Genomic DNA, 12,793 nt, shown 5'->3' with positions numbered 1-12,793 from the left:
AAAAGGTTAAGCATATTTTCATGTCAAGCTTTAGAAAAGCTCCTTTCTTCGCTCAGACCACAAGTTTGGAAATTCTGGCCTGAGAAAACAAAACTAAGGTTATTTTGGTTTTCCTATTTTATTTATTTAAGAATAAGTTAGATTTCTCTTACCAAGGACAACCAGAAGCATAAGTGGATGCCCACCTGTTTCTGAACGTGTTTAGTTCGATACTCAGGAATATTTTTAAAAGGTTCTTGGTTTGATTTGTGATAATTCTTCTAATTTAACACTGAATATGTTAAAGACGAATCTGGGCACAGTATTCCAGCTGCAGTATGCCATTTGAACCACCTTTTCATTACTTTTCTTTCTGCCCTTTCCCCTTCCCGAAATGGCCTACTTTCTGTTTATTACTTCTTTTTTTTTCCCTACAGTGAAATTGCAGAATTATCCAAACCAGTGAACCGTCTACAACACTACTTTTATAAATCAGTCTGAACCACACATGGCCTATGCAGATCAAATTTTGTTTCCTCTGTTTCAGATCAAATTTTGTTTCTTGTATTTGTTGTCTGTGTTTCCTATTCCTCGCTACTTCTCTGCCTTCAAATGCTGAAGGCCAAGCCAACATCTGATCTTAACAGCTGACCTAAGGGCTATTTTATAAAACCCACATTCTCAAGTCAAATAACGTTGCATCATATATTTACTTGAGAACTCAACGTTTTCAAAACTTGGCAATGCCACTATAGTAGCCCAACACATCGTATGTGAGGTACAACAATGAGAAAGAATTTCAGTAAACAGAAAATATAAATAATAATTAGTTTCCCCTTTGAATTTAAATTGTATGAATTTGTATAAAAATTTGTATAAAGATTCCTTCCTTTGTCTTTTGCCAGTAAAAAGAAAAAGTCTTTCCAGACAATTAAAAATATGCCACGTTCTTACTTAGTGAGTTTTGCATTACACTTTTGCCCTGGAGAAGTGGTTCTATTGTGTGCAGCTAACCCAAAAAGGGCAGTAATTCAAACTATTTATCTTCAGAAAACAACGATTGTATTTTACAATATCCTCCCACTGTTCTTGTGGGGGAGTTGGCCTAGAAGTCAAACACTGACACACATTTTGCAGTTGATTCTCATTTCTCATCAACCACATCATCATTTAAACACTAAAATTCCTTTTCAACTGAAGAAAAAATAACCCCACATGAACAAGTCTCAAGGTTTTCATGTCACTGGTTCTAAGAATACACAAACTCAAAGGAATCAAATTTTTTTGTCTTCAGAGCAGTTCTTAACAGATTTAAATGTGTTTGAATTTTTGCCTGAGACCAGTACATACCATATCATCTAAAGATTTGTTAAGAAAATTTCCATACCGTTATCTCAGGATGAAATTCCTGAAAGAAGTCCTCTCATGGACAATGGAGAAAAAAACCACACTTTGCTCATTCCAGTTTTCACATCATATGCATTAGATTATTAATGAAATTATACTCTCTACCAAAATTAAAAAAAACCTAACCTTTGCACTTCAGATGCTGTTTAAAGTCCACTAGTATAAATATATGCAAACACATGTTTATATCTAAATCTAAACTTCCAAATTACACATAGTAATAACAGTTTTACATATGTGCATGCAATGTATATTATATATTATTTATATATAAAACCACTTATAAAGATACAGAAATATGATGGTTTTATACATGAACACACATGCATACATAAATACAACTATACACACACACACACCCCCTCTATGTTAACAACGTACTCAAGCCTAAATATGGTCCACTCTGCACACTTTGAGAAGCTTAGTTCAATTTAACGTAAATTTTGAGCAGCACTAAATTAAGTTGGTGTATAAAGCTGTGCAGAATAAGGGTCATAAATATCTTGACTCAGGTATACCCACATTACCATGGCAGAGGCTCTCTATAAACAGGTCATCTGACACTGATGCTGAAGAGAATTTGGCACAATCCTAAAAATAAAGTTGTGTACAAGAGGACTGCTTAAATATTTAATAGCACACCACAGAGACAGAGTTGATTTTAGCAGTCTAACACAACAGACAAAGAGAAAAACAAAATCACATTGTCTCATGTTTTTATACTGATTAAACAATCCAAACCGGAGACTTTGGGACAAAACCGTTACCTGGTAGGCCACTACTTTACAGACCCAAAGAAGCTTGAAAACAGTGTTAGATTTCATAAAATAGTCTTTATAGTATAGTCTCCTGCTTGGTTTTGATGAGCAAATACATCTTCCTCATAAAATCACGAGTAAGCAATGCTTCAAATCATTTCAAGAAAAAAACAGGAATCTACAACACCCACAAAGTTACCTCACAACAGTTCTAGATACCATGTAATTTTTCTTTAAAAGAGAGTCTCTACCAGTATGCCAAGTTACTTTGTTACCATCCCATCATGTTTCGAGAAAGGACATATGTCAACAAAGTCACATATACAGACATACTTGCAGGTTTAAGCTTAAAACAAAGATTCTGAAGACTAAACATACAAATTAATCTGTAAAGCAGGGGAGGTAGAGGCCACCACCTGAAAAGAAAGATAAAACAAACCTAAAGCCTGTCTTTCTTCCAGTTTTCCCTTTCTTTGAGCCACTTCCATCTCAACAGCCTTGGAAAAGCAGGTATTTGGGCTCTGACAAACTGTGACTAGAAGAAAATTCCTCATTCAAGTGTGTTCTGCAGAGCAGCTAAATGATGCTTTCTTTTATGTAATCAGGAAACTGCAACAAATTAAAGCATTCAAAATTTTTATGTCAGTACTTACTCAGTTAACTCTGACTCTTTGAGCGCAAGCCAACACCTTTAGTTTTCTTTAGACAACGGTACATAGGTAGGAAATTAGGATTACACTTAAATTTATAGCAAACCCATGAAATGAATAAACTAATCAAACACAAAAATATAAAAAAAAATACATGTAACAATCTTAACGCTTCCATTATTGCTGGGAGAATAACTTACACCTGCTGAAATATTAAAAGTATTTAAGTTGTGTCTGACATCTACGTGACCAAGTTACAAGTGTTGGCCTAGCTTTGAAAGCAAATACGGCTAAACAAAAGGGTATGCCTTTCTTCAGAATTAAGTTTAATAAAGCAGGTAACCATTTCTTAAACTAAGAAAAATACAAAATTTAGAAATGAAGGTGTGTATTTCATACTTCTTTTGAAAACACTTAACTAGTTGCTCTTCAAAAAAAAGTAAATGCCACTATTAGTGACATTAGTGAATTTCACTAGTAGTAAAGTTCAGACTGATGGGATCTACAAACAGGCATAAGGCAAAGCTATCAACTTGAATAAACAAATAAATACATAAACCCCTGCCTGAAATTATTTTACCTTAATAAAAACGGGGCGGGGGGGGAGGGGAAGCCCAACTTTTTCCATTACAACCGTCCTGAACGTCTTTTTTTTTTTTTTTTTTTTTTTTTTGCAATCACTATGATACTTTTCTGTGGGTCTCACGCAGCACCCACTGACACAGTAAAACTTTACTTTAGCTTAACACCAAGACTGCCAAAACACAGACAAAGGCAAAGGACAGCGGAGGGACAGACGCAGAGCGAGGTGGATTTCGTCGTGGTGCGCCGATTTTAGCAGACTGCTGGCGGACTGCGCCCGGCGATGCTACCGCGTCCCAGGAGCGGCGGCGAGTGCCACCCCCGCAGGCGGCGCCACCACCGTTGTCGCCGGGGCCAGCGCGGCGGCGGCTCCCCGCCCTCCCGACCAGTGACCCACCGCCGCCCGCAGCCCGGAGGCTGCCAGCCGGTCCCCTCTCGCCCCGCGGCCACCTGCCCAGCTCCCAAGGCTGGCAGCCAGCGCCGCCCCACACCGCGGACCCCTCGCCCCCCGACTCGGGCCCCGTAGCGCTGAGCCCCGGCCGGGCTGCCCGGCAGCGGGAAGGCGTGCGAAGCGCTGGGCGCCGCTTTGAATCCTGGGGCTCTCGGGGTTGGGTTTTTTTTTTTCCTTGTTGCTGTTTGCCTTTTTTTTTTTTTTTTTTTCAGTGGAAAGTTTCCTCTCCCAGCAGAGGCCGGGACAACGCGCACACTGCCCCAGGGCGCCGCGCTGCCATCACAGCTGACAGGTTTCTGCCTTCCTCCCCCCCACACACCCCCCCTTCCTTTCCGCAGCATTAAAAAGCAGGCAGATAGATCCGGCTGGGGTTTGTTTTTAATAACAGCTATTAGTAGGGTTAATTGCATCCATCGCCAACAAAATAAAAGTCAAGCTCGCATGCGAGCATCCCGCACGGAGCCTCCTCGGCAGCGGGGCCGGGGGGGTCGAGGCGGGGGGTGGCAGCAGAAGAAGAGCGGGGGGCCGGGGTGAGGGAAGCGGGGCCGGCGGCAGAGGAGCAGAGGCGCAGGAAAGTTGCGATCGGTCTCGTTAGCTCTCCGGGAGGAGGAAAGTTTACAGTCACCGTCAGCGCCGGCAGGCAGCGGGAGGGGACTCGGTGGGGGGAAGTTTTCGTCTTACCTTCTGGTCGACGATGGAGCAAGCCATTTCCCGGACGTGTGCGAGGCTGAAGTCCCCCGAGGAGTCCTGCAGCAGCAGCACCGGCTCCCGGCTCAGCCCGATCTGGAGGTGGAAGGCGACGCCGCCGCCGGCAGCAGCCCCCAGCGGCGGCAGCGGGCTGGGCGGCCGGATCAGCGGAGGGGCGCTCATCGAAAACTTCCCGCCGGAGCCGCCGCCGGAGCCGAGGGGGTCAGGGACGGAGGGGGGAGGCGGGCGCCGCGGCGAAAAGTTTGCGGCCGCCCCGGAGGCGCCGGGCGAGTTCCCCCGCGAAGTTTCAGGGAAGTCCCCGCCGAGCTCCTCCCGGATTGAAAATGGCGAGGGGAGGGGGGGGATAAGGGAAGGGGGAGGCGGAGGACCGAGGAGGATGCAGACAGGAAAAGGCGGTGAGACAAACGCGCAGAGCGAGGGGGGGAGCCCGGCCCAGCGCCGCCGAGGTGGTGTCGCCGCTCCGGCTGTTGGCGCTGTGCGGGGGCGGGACGGGCCGCGCCCTCCGCCGGGACGGGCCCGCCGCCCAGCTGGGCCGGGCCGGGCTTGGCCGCGCCGCTCCGCTCCGCCACCAAACGGCGGCCGCGTCCCGGCAGGCGGCAGGGGCCGACGGGTGCCGCACAGCCCAGGCGGGGACGGCCGGTCCCCGTCCCCCACCCCCCCACGGCGGGGCTTCGCCTCAGCCGCCTCTGGTCTCCCCACCCAGCCCAGTGAGTGGGCGGCGGTGCTGGGGAGAGGAGAGCCTCCCCTTCCCTGGCCACCCCCGCCGGGCAGTACCTCAGAGCCGCCTTCATCCCGCCTCGCCTCGTCGTCTGTGCCCTCCCGGGCCGCAGGTGGAGGCAGAGCCTGAGGAGAGCCTGGGTTTTCCCTCACTGGCGGGCAGCGCGCTGGCCGCTCGCGCGCGGGGCGGTAAGAAGCGCCAGGGGAGCGGGAGCCGCGGCCTGGCCCCGGCCGGCACCTTGCCGCCTCCGCCGGCGGCCCCCGCAGGTTTTGGGGAAGGAAGAAGGGGCAGCTCGCACCCATCTCTTCCCTAAAACAGCATCCAGTGTCGGGTATGGTCTATGCTGAGGAGGAGCCCCCTGACACCGAAAGCCAGGATCAGTCTCTGCCCGGCGCCCGGGATCGGTGCGAGCCTCGTCCCTTCGCGCAAGCGGCACGGACGGCGGGCAGTCTGAAGAGTCCATCCCTAACCTCCACCGGGAAGTCTGTGAAGGCAATGGAACCGTGAACAGAGAAACTCTTAAGCTATGCATATGGCACCTGTAAGGATGGCGGTACTAAGTGTATATTTGTGAGTGCAGTGGTTGATCGAATTTACAACCTGTTTCTTTACAAACTGCTTTTTTTGGCCAAACGTACAGCTGCAGCGTTGTTTCATTTTGATCAGCTGTCTTATTAGGATCAATTTTACTATTGTCAGCTTGTTTCCCACCTGGGATTTGCACACACAGAGCACCTTACTGTCTATATAATTTTTGAGTGCATTTATTCTTTGGTGAATTTTCTTTTGAAATCGTTGCATTTTAACTTCCATCTTCTGCAGACTACCAAATCTGCTGAAAATGTCACCCCTCTAAAATGAGATGATTACTAGTCCCGCTTACTACTTTTTCTTATTGCATGAAGAGTAATAATCATCTTCAGCCATATTCTTTGGCTTTGCTGTTGGAAATCATGCTTAATTTTGCTGTTGTATGCAGTATTTCCTTAGGAATGAATTGGTTCCAGTACAGTAGTGTACCCTGGCTGTGCTGGTTAGTATTGTGACAGGCTGTTTCCTAACAGCTCCCCGTATACTAGACGTTTTGCTGCTTGATTTTGGACCATGTACATTAATACTGCCAGATCAAAGCCTGCTGAGGCATTATAACTACTGCAAGCTTCCTATGATCCCATGGCCCAGACAGCTTTTCTATACAGGAGTCAGCATGGGAGAACTGTGAGGTCTAGCTGTGAATCTGCAGCAGGGAGGGCATGTGAGGTCCATCCCTGAATGGCTGTCATTAAGTTCAAATGCAAATGCAATGCCAGAGCCACATCAGGTAGCCAGCTGGTGGTAGATTTTTTTCTGAGCACTGTAGTTTCTACTTCTCTCCTATTGGAAGAAGCATACTAGAAGATCCTGCAGCCTTGCTTCGTTGTTCACGTGATCCTTGAATGCAGTAAATTGTCATAAGTGTCATCAACTACTCTGAGTGCTTCTTCCTTACAGCTCACTGTAGCAAAAGCAGATGTGGTTCTGATGGCAATAGAGGTGGTGAGTTGTCCTCCTCTCTCCTGCTCTTGACATCTTTAATTACAGGGTCACATAATTGAGCATTTCACGAGTCACTTGCTGACACTTACTTTCAAGGGAAAGAGTAGAAAAATGACAGCTGTTTATGACCTTAGCTACTATACACTGTGTTACAACTCTTTTGCAACTCCTAAAATAACCAAAGAGGAGAGGTAGCAGTAGCAACGCTGAGAATTATATATCCTTGATTTTCTCATCTATGTGAAATTTAGTGATAGAGCTCATAGGTTGTGACTCGTCCACAGATCCACATCCTCTGTGCAGACGTGGTAACAAGTTTTTCTTCAAAAAGAAAGATTACAGTATTTTTAACAAGTTGTAGGTTCCCGAGTTGTTTGATTAGCGTATCGTCCATGCTGACTACACCTTTGTAATCTGAATAGATGGGGGCAGGACTTCTTCAATGCTGTGTCAGCCAGCCACATACAAATGCTATTTATAAAAGGATTTAGTGAAGTCACATGATGTGATCCCGAGTACAACCTGGCCTCTTGTACTGACTGAAATGTCATCTATTTCATGATCCTTCCAGATGGGAGAATTATTGCACTGATGCCAGGGAGAAGAAAAGACCGTCCGCAGCAACCCGTTCTCTTTCCTGTGACCTCATACAATGTGTATGCCTGGTTGAACCAATCTGTACATGCACAGTTGTAAAAACCGCTGGAAGCTGTGGTTTCACTGCACCTGTACAGCTCGATTAAGCAGTCCATGAACTGCCACACAAACTTGCAGGGTGAAAAAAATGAGTTTGCTGCGCATGGCTGCACAGTTTATGCATGTAGCTACGTACAGGAAGAGGGCAGTCAGCCCAGGATGTCACTAACATCACATTATGAAAACCTCTCCCAGCTGCCCCCAAGGTACAGTTGCTGTAATGTTCCTTCTAATTACTCTGTATTACTACAGCATGAAGGGTGACTAGTGCTCTGTCAATGTTCTCATGGATTGCATGCTTGACCCTCCACTTAGATGCCTTTCTGAAACTGATATCTTTCTTTTCTTTCAGCTTACTACAGTATAGACATAACTCTGTTCTGTTCATTGGGGATATAAAACATCCCCTTCGTGAAGTTTTTACTGCTTTCTGCTTTTTTGTGTCTGTGATGTAACTGGTCCTTTTTGAACAGCTGGTTGTCCATTTAAATTTCTGCTCTTTAACACAAGCAGTTATATGTTGGATATGTTTTAATTCAAAAAAAAAAAAAAACAAAACAAAACAACAAATACCTAGCAAAGAATAATGCAGGATATGCCTAAACAAGGGAGATATTCTATGAGGCGGTTTCTTTGACACAGGTGGTGTTAGTTTTTAGGTCAAAGTTGTTGACCTAAAATTTAGTTCCAATGTGCTTATGGAGAGAGCAGAAGACAGGTGATTATGATGAGATTATTACTACTGGTTTTGTGGGCCAGATAGTGGAATATCCTATCTAATTCTAGGATCAGGATTTTGAAAAATAGGTTGCTTGGCAGTGTACTCAATAGTATAGCATATCTTGGCAAGGAGAAAAGAATAGGACTAAAGCAGAGAAAGCAGTAAGAAGAAACAGCCTCTGGAAGCTGGCTAGAAAGTGAGACTGGAAATAAAGCTCAAAATTTAACCATGAAAATGATTAGTCATTAGAATGAATATGCAAAGAAAGTGACAGATAACCTTTTTTTAATGCTTTCAAATTTAGACTGAGAGTTTACTCACACACGAGCTTTTTGGGCTCAGTACAGCGGTAACTTCGGTGTTTCCCAAGGTCAGAGTGGAAGATAATTGCCTTTAGCTGTTTATTATGCTCTTAGTGGGATCCAAAAAAGACAGGCAGATTTTGTTAACTGTGACAGCACACATGAATTCGAAGATGTAAAGATAGTCATCTTTTTTCCTCCCTTGAAGGAAATGTATCTTTTCTACCTCAGAAGGAAGGCAGGAAGAAGTAGTCCAGGAAGAAAGTGAGTTGACATAAACCCTTTGTTCCATAGGTCACTTCCACTTGTTCACCTCTGCTGGACTCCATAGGCTGTTCCAGGCAGAGCAGGAGCCTGTGGAAGAGGGGCTTTTCCAAGCCGCTGATGAAGATAACAACATCTTTTTGTACTTGAAAATTTACACCTTCAGCCTACAACAACAAATCAAATATTAAAGTAGGCAAAGACAGTTTTTGTTGCTGAATCAGGCTGATACCCATTTTTGCATTCTACCAGTTCCCCTAATCTCACACATTCCTGAACCACGCACATGCCTCTAGGCTTACGGCTTTGATCAGGCATCCCAATGCCATTTTTTCAAACAGTCCAGCTTCTTGGCATATTGACTTGCATCCAGAGCACAGTCCATTATAAGCTCCAGGTCTCTTCCCGCTAAGTAATTATTTTGTTCGAATTTCTGTATATCTGAAGTTGATTATTCCTGCACAAGCATCCTACATTGCACGTACCTGTATAGAAACCCATCGTATTTTTCCAGGCTGTTACAGCAATTTGCCAAGATCATTTGAATTTGAATCACAAATGCTTCCACAGCATTTGCAGTCTGTCTCTTTTTTGAATAATCCACAAGTTTAAAAGGTATAGTCATTATTCAAGTTATTAGTGAAGGATTGAACAAAACAGGATGAAGTACAGAGTCCCATGGAATTCCATCACACCCATACTCTTGGGGTATTATAACCCAACTAGTTATTTGCCCACTTTATAATATTTTCTTCCCAACCTGAATTGTTCTATTTGCTCAGAAGACTGGTTTATGAGACTGTCAAAAACCTCATCAGTCAGAATACATCACACCTGTTGCTTATGCTCTGTAATAAGAGGAGTACCTGAAGGGGGCCTATAAGAAAGCTGGGGAGGGGCTGTTTGCAAGGGCATGTAGTGATAGGATGAGGGGTAATAGTTTTAAACTAGAGCAGGGTAGGTTTAGATTAGACGTTAGGAAGAAGTTCTTTTCAATGAGGGTGGTGAGACACTGGACCAGGTTGCCCAGAGAGGTGCCGGAGGCCCCATCCCTGGAAACATTCAAGGCCAGGCTTGATGAGGCTCTGAGCAACCTGATCTAGTTAAAGGTGTCCCTGCTTACTGCAGGGGGGTTGGACTAGATGACCTTTAAAGGTCCCTTCCAACCCAACACATTCTATGATTCTGTGAAATTTGATTAGTTTGGCATGATTTGTCTTTTACAACAAATCGGTGCTGGCCCGATACTGATTTTATTATTGTCTTCCAGTGTTTACATTTTTTGTATTGTTCTAGGCTACTTTCACACATCAGTAATGCCCTAAATACTTTTTTTTCTACTCTGAATCTTCCGGTCTCTCACTCGTCTACTAATCTTCAGAGGCAAATATTTATAATTTTATGATTGCTTCAGTGAGATATTTAAATAAACCCCTAGGTTCTATCAGACACTATTTGAAAAAATTAGCTAAATATAACTTCTTTTGCCCCCTACTAGATTTATTTTTTTCATTGTTATTAACAATGTTACTGCGCTGGTCACATGCTTGCAAAAAAAGCATTATGGATGACAGCATTATCCAATATATCTTTTCTGTTGGCAGTGGATCAATATTTCCAGAAGTTACTTTTCATTATATTATGATCTGTGAAATGGAAATAATGTATTGTCCATTGCAACTAACAGACTTGAGCAGAAGCCTCAAATTTTACAAGGAGTAGCTCTCGCAGCTGGATGTGGTTTACATCTTCTTTATATAGACCTAGATTTTAACACTGAACTTTCAGCCAAATCTCTTTATGTTAAGAATATATGAACTTTTCCTGTTTCTACAGTTGAGTACAGACTGTGGTATTTGCATTCTTACTAAGCAGCAAAACATGCTTTATTAAAGACAGGTCTGCAAAAGTGAAACCATTTTTTCTTTCTACTGTTTTCAGAGACTGAAATGACGTTTAAAGTGAGCTGCATGCTCCTGTAACTTCTTTCCTGAAGCAGATGCTGTTGAGGAGGAAGTTCTTTGGTTCAAAAGCAGAGCATTAAAAAAAAAATTAACCAAGGAAGTGCAAAAAAACCAGACTGGTAAATACATTGCAATTAAATTTGGGAAGAAATGTAGAGACTGTGACGGAAAGTAAAAGCACACTAGAGTTGGAAATGCAAATGTCACTGGATCTGGGATCAATATTGTGTTAGGGGCTGAAATGGTATGTTAAATGGAGCTGTCATCTGAAATACTAGCAAAATAGTTTTACAGATAAGCTCCTGGGTATTTATTTGGAGAGAAGAAGCAGATGTTACTGTAAAACTGGTTAGGGATTTCCTGATGAGTTACTTATTTCCCTGAGAAAATTATAACATTTTAAGATCTAAATGGTTGATGTGAATACGGTCAGTAAATCTCCCAAATTGTTTTGTTTGTTGTTTTGGTTTTGTTGTTTTGGCGGGTTTTTTTAATGTTTCCAGTTGTTGAAATTGCTTCAGCATTTCTAAAAGGAAAGTTTTGGAGTATTATTTCCCATGACTTTCTGCTAAATGTTTTAGATAATTAGGACAAAACATTTTAAAGCATTAAGCTTAAAAATTCAAAACTCAAGTTCAAAAATCGGAGACAACTCAATGTAGTATTTTTTATAAGTGGATCACAAAAAACCCCAAATTTTTTAATATCTTGGGAACCGAACTTAAAATCTGATTTAGGCTGGCAAAACTGTTTTCTGCCTATGTAAGCCTACCTCTGGGAAAACTGACCATGGACATACAATGTACATTAACATTACAATAGAATCTCTCTTATGTCAAATGTCTGCATACTCTGTTTCTTTTCTTTGAGAAAAAAGTGTGCTGGATTGGAATGGAAGATGTTTTTTGATGTGTTGCGTTTTTTTTCTCTGTGCTCCAAACTGTCCTTGCTATACTTGAAAAATTCTGGGATAGGACAGGCTCCATTTATCCCAAAGTATGCTTTGAGGATGTTTGTTATGGCTTGCTGATAGAATAACTGATGCATTCAGATAAGCTTGAGTATCTTGGCATTGTTTGTGCAAATTGTCCTCACTAGCTCTCTGGTTCTTAGGAGCATGATACTTCTGGAACAAGATGGTCGTTGCTGCTTAAAACTGCTGTCTGAGAGACGTGCTTCCCATTCTGAGGATACTGGAAATAAGGTAGTCATTGTACCTTAAAAGAAGACACAGCACAGGTTTTATTCAGAAATTTCTTAATTCTACTTCTTGGATGATTTCTGAATAGTGTATTCTGTGTGAAGGACACTTTTTTATTGCTTACATGGCATGATTTCACTAACCGGTCTCCTGAATGTCACTGTCATACAATTCTACAGAATTCTGGGCTGCAAATTCTGAAATTTCTGGGTCTGAGAGTCAGAATTTGTAATAGTATATAACAGCTATTTCCTCTTCAGAAGTGATTACATGATTTTCACTATTTAACTGGGGATAATTTTCAACAAGCAGCTAGTGTGTTTGCTGTATTTTGGTAATTTTCTTGAAACTAGATTGATAATTCTGTTAGTAAAATAGGTATGCTATTGAAAATCAGTTATACTGTATTTCAGTTAAATTTGGTTTTTATTATAGCAAAGTTCTTGAAGTACTGTTCACTTATTAATACATAGGAGCATAACCGTTTTACAGACTTTGTTCTTTTACACATCAGGAACCTGTTATATTGTTATTTCACACTAATATTTTTGTGGCTGCTGTCCAGGCCTCCATGTCATTTCCACTGAAATTCTTTGGCAGTTCGAAAAATACTCCAGGTCCTGGGAATGAGAGTACTGCCCACACAGAATCAGATATGTATATGTAGTCCCACTATGATTAGTTTTACCATAATTTTATGTGGTTTGATATTTTTATCCACAAAATTTGGTGAAAAATGTCATTTGAATAAAATAAATTATGGTTAACCTAAATTACTTAATGATTGTTGCATGAATGCTAAGACCACATACGTGCCCAGGTAATACTTAGGTGGGATTATTGAGACAATAGATGT

General features: G+C 42.7%; 1 protein-coding gene across 2 annotated transcripts in view; it reads right to left on the bottom strand.

Annotated features, from left to right (window-relative positions):
* The window catches only part of PRKD1 (protein kinase D1), a 134,460-nt gene extending 128,683 nt beyond the window's left edge, over positions 1-5,777 (bottom strand). The window contains exon 1 of one of the 2 annotated variants that reach the window (XM_063332325.1): positions 4,509-5,777. In XM_063332325.1, coding sequence (XP_063188395.1) covers positions 4,509-5,555 — 1,047 coding nt within the window. In that variant the 5' untranslated portion in view covers positions 5,556-5,777. The remainder of the gene's footprint in view (positions 1-4,508) is intronic. The other variant, XM_063332326.1, reaches the window with a different exon arrangement.
* Between the last annotated feature and the right edge of the window lie 7,016 nt (positions 5,778-12,793).

This window comes from Chroicocephalus ridibundus, chromosome 4, assembly GCF_963924245.1.
Source record: "Chroicocephalus ridibundus chromosome 4, bChrRid1.1, whole genome shotgun sequence".
Classification (NCBI taxonomy): Eukaryota; Metazoa; Chordata; class Aves; order Charadriiformes; family Laridae; genus Chroicocephalus; species Chroicocephalus ridibundus.
Note: the sequence above shows the minus strand (reverse complement) of the source record. Positions and strands in the feature narration are given on the sequence as shown.